Source organism: Otolemur garnettii, unplaced genomic scaffold (assembly GCF_000181295.1).
Source record: "Otolemur garnettii isolate 467f Iridium unplaced genomic scaffold, OtoGar3 scaffold00023, whole genome shotgun sequence".
Taxonomy (NCBI): Eukaryota; Metazoa; Chordata; class Mammalia; order Primates; family Galagidae; genus Otolemur; species Otolemur garnettii.
The window spans coordinates 21,397,908-21,409,074 of record NW_003852418.1 but is presented as its reverse complement, the minus strand read 5'-3'; the positions used below and the strand labels follow the sequence as shown (position 1 = coordinate 21,409,074).

General features: G+C 60.7%; 1 protein-coding gene across 1 annotated transcript in view; it reads left to right on the top strand.

Moving 5' to 3' along the window:
* The first annotated feature begins 3,037 nt into the window (after positions 1-3,037).
* Positions 3,038-11,167, top strand: part of LAMA5 (laminin subunit alpha 5) — a 49,328-nt gene continuing 41,198 nt past the window's right edge. Inside the window, exons 1-2 of the mRNA XM_003787852.3 lie at positions 3,038-3,385; positions 7,746-7,898. Of these exons, the coding sequence (XP_003787900.1) occupies positions 3,080-3,385; positions 7,746-7,898 (459 nt within the window). The 5' untranslated portion in view covers positions 3,038-3,079. The remainder of the gene's footprint in view (positions 3,386-7,745; positions 7,899-11,167) is intronic.

Below are 11,167 nucleotides of genomic sequence, written 5' to 3'. Positions count from 1 at the left end.
CGTGGCATCACAGCTCACAGCAACCTCCAACTCCTGGGCTCAAGCAATTCTCCTGCCTCAGCCTCCCAAGTAGCTGGGAACACTGGTGCCTGCCACAATGCCAGGCTATTTTATTTTTTGGTTGCAGCCGTCATTGTTGTCTGGCGGGCCCAGGCTCGAACCCGCCACCTTAGGTGTATGTGGCTGGCATCTTAGCCACTTGAGCCACAGGCGCTGAGCCAGGGACAGAGGTTCTTGCCACCCAGCTCCTGGGAAGGGCATCAGAACATCCCTGAGAAGGGAATGTGGCCTCCAATATCCCAAACCCATCCTGCTGAGACAAACACTCCTGATCCAGAGCAGCCAGTAGACCTTGTGGCTTCTCCAGAGGGTACAGCACCTACTTGGAGCCTTGCAGAGGGTGCAGGAGAGCAAGGTTCTGGGATAGAAGGATTTATGTGGCCATCTGTTTCAGACCATGACTGCCAGTGACGCAGCTGAGTGTGCACTGAGGGTGTCCCGTGTCCTCAGTGCAGCTGCGTCCCCAAGAGGCCCTGAAGTTCTAAGTTTACGGTCAGAGCTGAGTCAGATGTGCCTATGGCCTGTCTCTCAGGGTTTCTCACAGCTGCCCCTGGTGAGGCCAAGCAGGGTGGGGGGCGCTTCTGGGAATGCCGTTGAAGTAGGGGGTTCAGGTGAGAGGAGATGCTGTAAGGGCCTGGGAGGATGTACAGGACCCCTTTCCCTCTACCACTGACCTCTGCCCCCTCCTTACCCTGAGGGTCCTATTACCCTGGGGGTGAGGGGGTGAGAGGGGCTCCAGATCTTGGGTTTTCCTGGGGTTGAGCAGCCAGAGCCTGGCAGGAAGGGCTGCTTCCATAGCCTCCCCCCCACCCCAGCAAACTGACCCCCTGAACAGCATCCCCAGTCCCACATTGGGCACTCACATCCTGTGCATGAGGACACTGAGACTGATGCCAAAAGGCACCCAGTACACATGGGGGTAGGAAACGAACAACTGACTTGCTCTCACTTTGCAGACTTGTGTGGTCTTCACTGAGCTCTGGCCCTTGGGCCTCAGTTTACCTGTCCGTAAGCAGGAAACATGGCTGTGTTGTCCAGAACTCAGAGGGAGACAAGGAGAACCTGGCTGGCCCATTGATAGTGACTCACTGGAACCTGACAAGGACAGCAAGTGGGGGCGGACAAAGCTGAGCTGCCCCTTCCCGTGCCTACCCCCCCATCCCATGCGACCCCTGAGCCAGCTCCTGACCCACTGCCCCTCCCTCCAGCATAGAGGAGAAACACCTCATCCAGCCCCTTGCCACATTCTCCTTTGTCCCCTTCACTCCCTGCCAGTTGTTCCTGGGGCAGCTGTCTGCCGGGAAGCAGCTAGCCCCAGATTAACCCTCCACATGCTGGAGCTGGCCATTCTGCTGACTCAGCACATTCTCTGGCCACTGCTCCCCCTCCCTGGCTGGCCAGGCCTGTCCGCTAGGGGGCTCAGAGGGCTCTGGCCCACCTTCTGCCTGCCAGACCCTTGGGGATATCGGGAAGCAGGCAGGTTCTCATGAGTACAGCCAGAACTTGGGGAGAGTGTTCTCAGCCTCTGCTCCCTCCCTCAGTTGTCAAGGGGGAACGGAGCTAGACGACACTGCCTGGTACCAATCCCCCTTCTGCGAACCTGCTACTGCCCAGAGGCAGCCCTCTGTCCTGTCCCTCCCAGGGGATCATAAATCAGCCAGTGCAGCGAACTGTGCTAGGACTTCGGATTCCTTGGCCCCTCCCCCACTGGGAGTTTCGCCAGCAAAGGGGAGCCACCGGCTCTTTCTGTCCCCTAGGTGAAATTACAGAAGAATTGCAAGGAAGGAAAGTGGAAAGAGGGAAGAAGAGACGCAGGGTCTGGAGGGTCCCAGTCTCCATTTCCCAACTCCAAAGAGAAAGGACCACCCAGCCTCTTGGGATTTGAGCTCTAAGGAGGCCAAGAAAATGTGGATGGTGGTGCAACCTTCCTGGAACAGCTGCCAGCTTAAGAACCCTGGCCAGGACCAGCTGGTCAGTGTCCCACAAACTCATCCTGACCCCCAGGATTATCAGGAGAGTCCAGCAAGATGTGAGCCCCACGGCCCACAAGGGACCATGGCCCAGCTGGCCTGGCTCAAAGATAGGAGAGCTGCTGGCCCAGCAGCTGTGGCCCCACCCCAACCCCCTCAGGGCTTCCCTGGAGGCGGATTTGGCCCAGGACCCCAAGGGGAGGAGGAGGTCACCAGACGCAGCGGCCACAGCCACCCAAAGGCAGAAACAGCTCTGAGCTTTGCTTCTAGTGTCCAGAGCTGCTGGCCCCTGGCTGGAGAGGAGCTGTGTGTGGGTTGAGGGCCAGGTGGAGTTGGTGGAGGTCATGGTGACCCCCAGCACAGGTGCTCCCAGGCACACCTCGGGCGTTTAACAGGTGTAACTTCCTTAGGAGCCACAGGGCCATGAGGCCCCCTCCATCATCCAAGGGGCTCCTAACTCCTTCTCATTTCCCAATTTGAGAGTATTTTTAAGTGAACCTGGAGACAGGCTGGGTTGATTCTGATTTGGTCCCCCGGGAACCAGGGGGTCCCCACCTGGGATCTTCGTCCCTCCGCAGATTGGGATTCCTCCAAGGCGGTGCGCAGCTAGCAGAACACACCTTCCCGTCCGCCAGCAGGGTGGGGAATGGGGCAAGAGGTGTCAGAGTTAGGTAAAAAAAGAATCCGGCAGCCGGTTGCGGGCTGGGCCGAAGGGAGTGCCGTGATTCCGGGCGGGACCCAGAGCAACGACCCGCGGTGGGGGCGCGTGGGCATCCTAGTCCTAAGCCTGGCCCGGAGCCAGCAGGTGCCCCTTCCTGGAGGCTAGTCCGGCCGGGGTCCGAAGGGTTAAGGCCACACGACCGCCCCTCCCCCTGTCTTCTCCCTCCCCCGACCCCCTCCCCGGGGCGCGGGGCTCCGGCGCCCAGGCGGGCCGGGGCGGGGCCTGACGTCCGCAGGCGGAGCGAGCCCGGCTGCCGCCTAGCTTCAGACCGGCCGGGATCCCGCCGCGGCTGTTCCTGGAGCGCGGGACGCGGCCCCGAGCGGGGAAGATGGCGAAGGGCGGCGCGCGGCACTGCGCGAGGAGCGCACTGCTCACCGGCGGCCCCCGGGGCCCCGCGCCGCTGCTGCTGGCCGGGCTAGCGCTGCTGGGCGCGGCGCGGGCGCAGGCGGCGGCGGACGGGGGCTTCAGCCTGCACCCGCCCTACTTCAACCTGGCGGAGGGCGCCCGCATCTCCGCGTCCGCGACCTGCGGCGAGGAGGCTCCGGCGCGTGGCCCCCCGCGCCCTACCGAGGACCTCTACTGCAAACTGGTGGGGGGCCCCGTGGCAGGCGGGGACCCCAACCAGACCATCCAGGTGAGCGCGGGCAGGGGTGTGGAAACTTCGTCCCGAAGCATTCGGACTGGAACTCCAACCCGACTCCTGGGGGAGCGCCTTGGGGCGGGGCAAGTCCAGGTACCCGCTTTCCCATCCCGAATCTCCGGTTTTACATTTTGGGCGACCAAGAGGGACACCTATCCTGGCCGCTCAAGTTCGTCTGGGGAACTGCTTGTCCCTCTGGGAAGGCCGAATGTGATGTTCCCGACATGGACTTGGGAGCAGACGGGCACAGTCCGGTTCTGCTGCCGTGACTCGGGCGAGAGCAGGGCTTGTGCCCAATCCTCGGCGGCCCCAACTCCGGGATCCCGGCGAGGGCGGGACTTGGCCTCCGCTGCAGGCTGCCTGTGGAGGGGGCGGGGTGCGCCACCTTCTTCGGGACAGGCTGGAACCTGTTGGCCTCTGGATAGGGACCTGGATGGTGGCAGAAGGGGCCCGGCGGGGCCCCCACCTGAGGTTCTCACTGCCCCCAGCCAAGGGGGTCTGAGCACTCAGCGGACCCCTGAGGTAGGGGAGGGCAAGGTGCAGAGTGTTCACTGGAACGCCTGGCTGCCCAGCAGGTGGGAGGGTTTGTAGGTGGGTGAATCAGCCCAGCAGGTGGGAGGGTCCCCAGCCTCCAGTCTCCCTGGGGAGATGTGGTTTCAATCCCTGAAGACCCTCTGGGGGGCATGCCCCTCCCAAGCCAGAAGCGTGTTGGTGGGGAGTTCAGCCAGGTAGCCCCCAAATGGACACTTGATTGGAAAGCAGGGCTTTTGAGATCCTCTCGACCTAAGTTGGAGATGGGGTAATTGGGAATGGGGGTGAAGTGTGCTCCAGGGGTGCCCTAAGAGGCCACCCTTCCACTTCCTGACCCCTGCCCCACCTTAGGTGGAATCCAGGTACCCTAAGGGCCTGTGTAACTCGAGCTGCTTCCTCCAGGGACCTGTCTCCACCTTCCCGGAAGGAGAGGTTGGAGAAGGGGAGGGTAGCCTGAGGTCGGATTAGCTGTGGTGGGAGAGGAGCCCAGCGTGCAGGAAGTGGGGGGTGAGCAGTGGAGCCTGAGTTAGGCCCCACCCCAGCCCTAGGGGGGAGAAATCGGAAAGGGTCAGGCCTCCTCAGGATCATGGACTCCTGCACTTTCTTCTGTAAGCCCAGCTCAGACTTCTAAGACTGCAGTTCCCAAGCCTACACTTCAGCTGTGGGAACTCAGCCCTGGAAAGATGTACACACCTGCTCAGAGCTCCACAGCCAGAACTGGGTCCAGCTGCGTTAGCAGGGGGAGCCTGGGTGCCTCCAGACCTGCGGCAGAGACCTGCTGAGCCCTGGGACCCGCTCCTCACTACTCAGCTGGGATTCTGTGGTGGCTCCTGGCTACCTCAGAACCCCAGACCACCTGCCTATACCCCTGGGTGGGGGACAGCAGACTCTGAACTAGGGTTAGGGTTAGGTTTAGGGTTACCATTAAGACTTGATCTGCCTCTCCTGTCTGTTTATATAACTCCTTAAAGGTCTAGCCTGGAGTCAGCCCTTCTTCTCTGCCTCTCCTTAGCTGTGTGGTTGCTACTCTGAGCCACAAGTTCCTTGTAAGTGGGCATAGGGTGCCAGCTTGCCTCACCTGGGGTTGTGAGCTTGGCCTGCAGAAGTGGCCTGTGTAGTGGTCACAGTGTGACCACTCAACAAATGGCAGCCATGGCATTCCACACTTCAGAGCTGGCCCATGGGAGGACCTTCTGTCCTGCCTTATGTAGCTCTTGTCCATCAAGGGAGGGGCTGGAGCCCTGAGCCATTAGTTATAAGCTTCCTGTTATAAGGCTGTGGGGTGCTATAGAAAAGATAGACTGGCAGAGGGGAGCTGAATGGGTGAGTGACCTTGGACACCTCCTTCCTCTTCTCTGAGAGCCTGGGTCTGCTGACTGCCCTGGCTGCTGATTGGGCGAGTAATAGGGCCTTGCAGGCCCCTCTGGAGCGAGCAGAGCAGTGAGAGGGTGGGGCAAGGTGGGCGGGGCCAGGAGATGAAGGCACAGCTCTGGCTCTATCCACAGAGCTCACTTTTGTGCCAGCAAAGAGGGGATCTCTTAGGATATGGAGCCCAGGGACTGAGGACACAGCTCAAGGCTGCAGGCTAGCAGCTCTCAGTGACTTTCCATAGGAGGGTCAAAAGTTGGCCTGGGGCATCCCAGATGGGGCTTGGACCAGGCAACTGGAGTAGGCAGAGGCCACTTGGGATCTAGGCCCTGGCAGCCTCAGGTGGGCATCAGAGGAATTCCGGGCTGGCCCTGCAGGGGAAGTTGGGGCGCGGCAGCCAGGCCTTGAGTGGTGACTCACTGAAGCGGATATCAGTACCAGCCCCTCCGCTATTTCCTAGCTCTGTTCCTGGCAGGACCCTCTGCAGAGCGGGGTGGAGAGAGCCTGGTTTCCCCAGCCCGGTTCATGGTGACCTTCTATTTAGCATCCCAGTGGATGCTGGGACCTGCTCTAGTTAAGTGTCCAGGCCAACCCTGCCACCTGGCAGGGGCTAGGCCAGGGCTTCCCTAGGCTCCTTGAAGACTAGAGGCTGACCCTTAACCTTCCACCGAGTCTCCCTAGGAGCTCACGTGTCTGGGAGACTTGACCAGCAGGCAGCCTGGCCTGGAGGTCCACCCACACCTGCTTCTCTGGTGCCTCCCCACTGTGGCCAGGCACCCGTGTGTGCTGTGCTGTCTGAGAACTCCTGGAGGTCCCACAGCTTCCAGAGCTGGAGTTCCATGGTCCAATTTGGGTATAAACTCAGCAGTGTAGCCCATGGAGGCCATGGTACTTGGCTGGGTGTCCTTCAATGCTTTATTTAACCCTTTTCTGTGCCATTCCTGGTGGTGGGCTGGGGGACGCAGCTGGGAGCAAGGCAAGTGTCAACCTGGGGCTTTGGGGGTTCCCGGGAAGGTCTTATACCCATTAGTCAGGAATGGCCATGTAGCCCAGGCCCACCCTACTTGGGAGGACAGCAGAAGCAGGGCTGCTGGTTGTCTTGGGTGGTCAGGAGCTATAGGCCTTGCTGAAGAGGGGGCACCTGAACTGAGAGCAGGGTACAACAGGGCACGGCCCCCCAGGGAGGGCAGAGTCTGAGTTTGGGGCCATCCAAATGTCAGCACAGGTCCTGGAAGCCCAGGACAGGTGCCCAGAGGATAGGGCAGACCATGAGCCCACCCTGCCTGTGGGGGTGGGGGCAGATTGTCTGTGGCTACTGGGGCCTAGGGGTGGGGGCAGGGCATCTCCCACGCTCCTACCTCCTCCTCCTAGGATGAGGTCTGGTCCCCTGGGAGGCTAGGAGGGGTGGGGCGGCCGCATTTCCCAGACAAGCCTCTGAGGCAGTCAATGCCAAGTCTGCCTCTGTGCTGCAGGATGGCAGGTCTGGTTTCCTTGGGAGGGCGGGCTCTGCTGGGCATGCAGCCAGGGCCAGCTCTGCCCCTACAGGCCTGGCCCATCCCCTTCAGGCTCCTACCCCTGACCCTCCCCCACCAGGGAGGGCAGGCCAGGACCCTGCTGGGATCTTCCTCTGTCCACCCCAGAAGACAGGCCCCCAGCAGGTGGCTGGACCATGATAGAAGCAGCTGCCTGGCTCTGGATATGATCTGTTAATCCTTCTGGTGGCCTGAGGCAGGTGCAGCATTATCCCCACTCTGTGGATAGAGACAATGAGGCTCGGCGACTGTGTGATTTGGTCCCATCCCAGGGCTTGAGAGCAGCAGAGCATGGAACTGGGGCCTGACCTGCAGCCCCACAGCTCTACTTGGGCCTGTCCTCACAGACTGTGGGACCAGCTCAGTTCTGTCTTTCTGGAGACCCTAATGCGAGAGGCTGTGGGCAAAAGCCTGGGGTGGGGGATTGTGGGGCCCAGCTGGTGGAGGTGGGGAGGAGTCTGGCTCTCAAAGCCACCTCTTATCTCTGGGTGATCCTCTGTAGCTTCAGCCTCCTCACTCCTGCCGTGCACATTGCCCCATTTACTCTCTTGGATCCTTGACTCTGCCTGCCCCAGGGCCTTTGCACAGACATCCCTCTGCTTAGGAGCATACTCTCCCTTCCTGTGTGGGTCTCAGGTGCTGCCTTCTGATTGAGGCCCACTTTGATGTTCCCATCTACAGCATCACCTGTCTCCTTCCCTAGTCTTTCTGCCTCCTCTCTAACACATGAGCATCTTTTGTGAGCCATGTCCCCTGGACCAAGGAGGCAGCAGCTGCCCAGTTCATGCTAAAGGAGGACAGAACCAGGGTTGGGGGTAGAGGCCAGGTGAACAATACTAGGGCTGACCTCAGGGCAGGAGGGTGACTCTGGGCACATGGGGTCCCTGGCTCTTGGCCATCTGACCATGCCTGGTCCTCCACAGGGCCAGTACTGTGACATCTGCACAGCTGCCAGTAGCAACAAAGCACATCCCGTGAGCAATGCGGTTGATGGCACAGAGCGCTGGTGGCAGAGCCCGCCACTGTCCCGCGGTCTGGAGTACAATGAAGTCAACGTCACTCTGGACCTGGGCCAGGTAGGATTCCTCTTCTGTCTGTTGGACCCTCACCCTATCTCCTCCAAAAGGAAGTTCCGCCTCTGCCAGAGGTTGGGGCTGGAGCCTGGGCCTGGCAGCAGGTGCCTTCTCTTTGTGCTTTTGACACCTCTTGCAGTAGCAGGGTAACAGAGGGGCTGATGGGCGCTGCCAAAGGTCGTTGCCAGAGGTCCCAGGGAGGTTCTGGGTGGGGGTGCTGAGTGGACTGCTTGGGAGGCAGGGGTGGAAATGCTGAGAGGCTGGTGGCCCCCCCAACCCCCTGTGGTGGGTGCCTTGGTGTTTAAGGAATTCCTGGCGGGTGTGGGAGGGGCTGCAGGAATGTAGAGGAGGCCTAGGAAGTGGACATTCCTGGGATACCTGGGGCTAGGTGGAGTTAGGTGCCTGTATTCAGGCCCAGCCCTCCCTGGCATGCTGGTGCTCCCCAGTAAAGAGTGGAGCCCCCATGGTGGACCTGCTGCCAGCCCTAATTTTACCCCAGAATGGCTCAGTTATACTCAGACTGCATCCCTGTCTGCAGCTTTGTGTGCCAGCCTTGGGATCCTGGCCTATGCAATGGGCCAGTAATCCCCATGCTTCCTGGGACAGGGTGGTGGGGCTGGTACATGAGGCTGAGCAGGAAGCACCCACAGTTGGGGCTACAGGGTCCATCCTGCCTGCCCCTGCCCTGCAAGTGCAGAGGCCTGTGGTCCTAGCCAGCTTTGCCACGATCCTATGCACAACTGGGTGGTCTCTGTTCCTTTCTGAGGCCCTGAGTCCCTGCTACAGTCTGAGGGCGTTAGAGGCAATGGAGGTTTTCACAAACTTGGCTGGTGGGGCTGGCTCTAAGGGGCAGGCACCTCTGTCTGCTGCCTGGCTTAGGGGGTAGGCAGGCAGGAGAGGAGACGCTCACGCCCCAAGAAGTAGCCTGGAACTTCCAGGGGGCCATGGACTCCCTCTTGTGCCCGGTGCCAGAGTGGCCTGGGTGCGAAAGGGGATGACGGGAGGGGCTGGACAGGGGCTGCCATTTCAGACTTGCTGGCTGCTGACCCCTGGGTGCTGGCACCTGACCCTGGCCCTGACCTGGCCCAGGCAGCAGGTGTGACTTGGTGGCTTTCCTTTCATCTACTGGGTTTTACCAAGTCTAGGCTCCCTTGTCCCCTGACACCAAGAGGGCCTCAGGAGCCCGTAGGACCTAAGGGTCTTTCACTGTGAATTTCTTACTTGCTGGGGGCAGGCAGGAAGCTGCTGGTGGGTGGGAAGGGGGGCACTGTGGGTTCTACTTGCCCCTCCTCCTCCAAGGGACAGGCCTGGCCAGGCTGGGGGGAGGGGAGAGGGCCTGGTCTCCATGGCAACCCCAGGGTGGCTGCAGAGCCTGTGGGCACAGTGCCTGAGGTGGGCACAATGCCTGACGTGCCATGGGGCTGCCAAGGGAGATGGATTGGTGCTCAGATCCACAGGTGTGGGCCTTGCCACCTCCCAGCTCCGTGTCTGTGCTGGGCTGGAGACTCCAGGCCTGGGGCAGATTTGCTTTTAGCTGGTTCCTGCCAGGGAAAGGTTTGATCCTGTGAGCATCCTGCTTCTCTCCCAGCCTCAGTTTCACCAGCTGTAAAATGGCACAGGCAGAGCAGAGCCCTTCTGACTCTGTTTGGGAAGAGGTCCCCTCTATCCCTCTCCCTCCTTTCCTCCACTCTTCCTTCACTGACTGTGTGATGCCTTCTAAGGCCTGTCTTGGCCACGCCCCCCTGCCCTGTGGTAGGGCAGATAGACCCACAGGTGAACGCAGCTCTTTTCCTGGGACTCCTCTGTGGGGCTGGGTAGGTCCTTTGAGATACTGGCCCCAGGGGCAGAGCTGGGTACTCCCCTATGGCCCTTGTTCTGGAGTAGCCCTGGGCTGAGGAGGGTGGCAGGGCTGATCATGGTTCTTGGAGGTAGGGCCCTGTGGTTGGCATGGGGAGGGTGGGGGTGCTTGTCTCCCAGGGGTCCCTGGGGAGCAGCCGACTAGAAGGGACTTTTCCTCCAGGGGTGGCAACTCTGGTGTCTCAGGCAGTTTCAGAGTGCCAGCTGTGACCTGCCTGGGGGTCCTGGGGGTGGGTATGTATTTCCTTGTGTCCTCTGGAGCCCGCTGGTCAGATCCCTGGCCTCAGCCTCCCTCTTTTCAGAACCTCCCCTAGACCTGTGCCTAGTCTGAGGTCACATAGCAGGTGGCCATGGCTGAGGTGTCCTACCCTCAGGGCTCTGCCCTGCCCCCTGTCCCCATGTCTGTACCCCAGCCAGTCCAGGTCTTAAGAATGGGGCAGGGACAGACTCGCTCTCCAGATACCCCAGTGCCTGGCTGAAGTCCCCCACCTGCCACCCTAGGCCACCTGCTGTGTTCTCTCGTGCACTGCTTTGTCCCAGTTCTTTAAGATGGGACGGCAAGTGGGGATCGAGGTACAGGGAGGGGGCTCTGGGGTGTGGGCTGGGGCAGGTTGGTGCCAGGCCCAGAGTTTGGGCTAGGGCTCGAAATGTCAGGGTGAGGGCCTGTGCCCCTGGGGACAGTGGGGCTGGGTGGGGGTTGAGAGGAGGGGAATGGGGAGGAAATCTGGTATGGGGGCTGAAGACACTGAGTGGGCATTTAGGAGAAGGATAGTGTCACTGTGGACGTCGCACTCTCAGGCGGACTGCTGGACCTCCCCAGGCAGCCTCTTAGTCTCGCTGCCACTGTGGGTCTGGTTTCCTGGCCTGGCTGGGTGCCTTGGCCATGTGGCCAGTGCCCCAGGATGGTCACTGGGGTTGTCCAGGGAAGGACAGGAAGTGTGGCTGTGGTGAGGCTCTAGTTTCAGAGCCCATTGGCTAGGACAGGTGCAAGGGCTGGGCCGGATGTGGCCCCTGGAGCTGGGCTCCCTGTGGAGGGTCAGAGTGGCATCCCTGGGGCAGGTCCTCTGGCCAAGCTTGAGGCACCCCTCCCCTTGCACCTGTCTGCCTGGCTGGGGGTCAGGTCAGGGGCCTCCTGGCCCTCACAGACACACAGCCGGCCCTGGCACACTGATGCCTCTGCTTACTGTGGGCACAGAGATACCTGCTTGGGCACCCTGGGGCCTAGTGGCCCTGAGGCTTCCTGTTTTCCGTTTGTTTTTATTTTTTATTTATTTTATTTTTTTTTTTTTGAGACAGAGCCTCAAGCTTTCCCCTGGGTAGAGTGCCATGGCATTACAGCTCACAGCAACCTCCAACTTCTGGGCTCAAGCGAGTCTCTTGCCTCCGCCTCCCAAGTAGCTGGGACCACAGGCGCC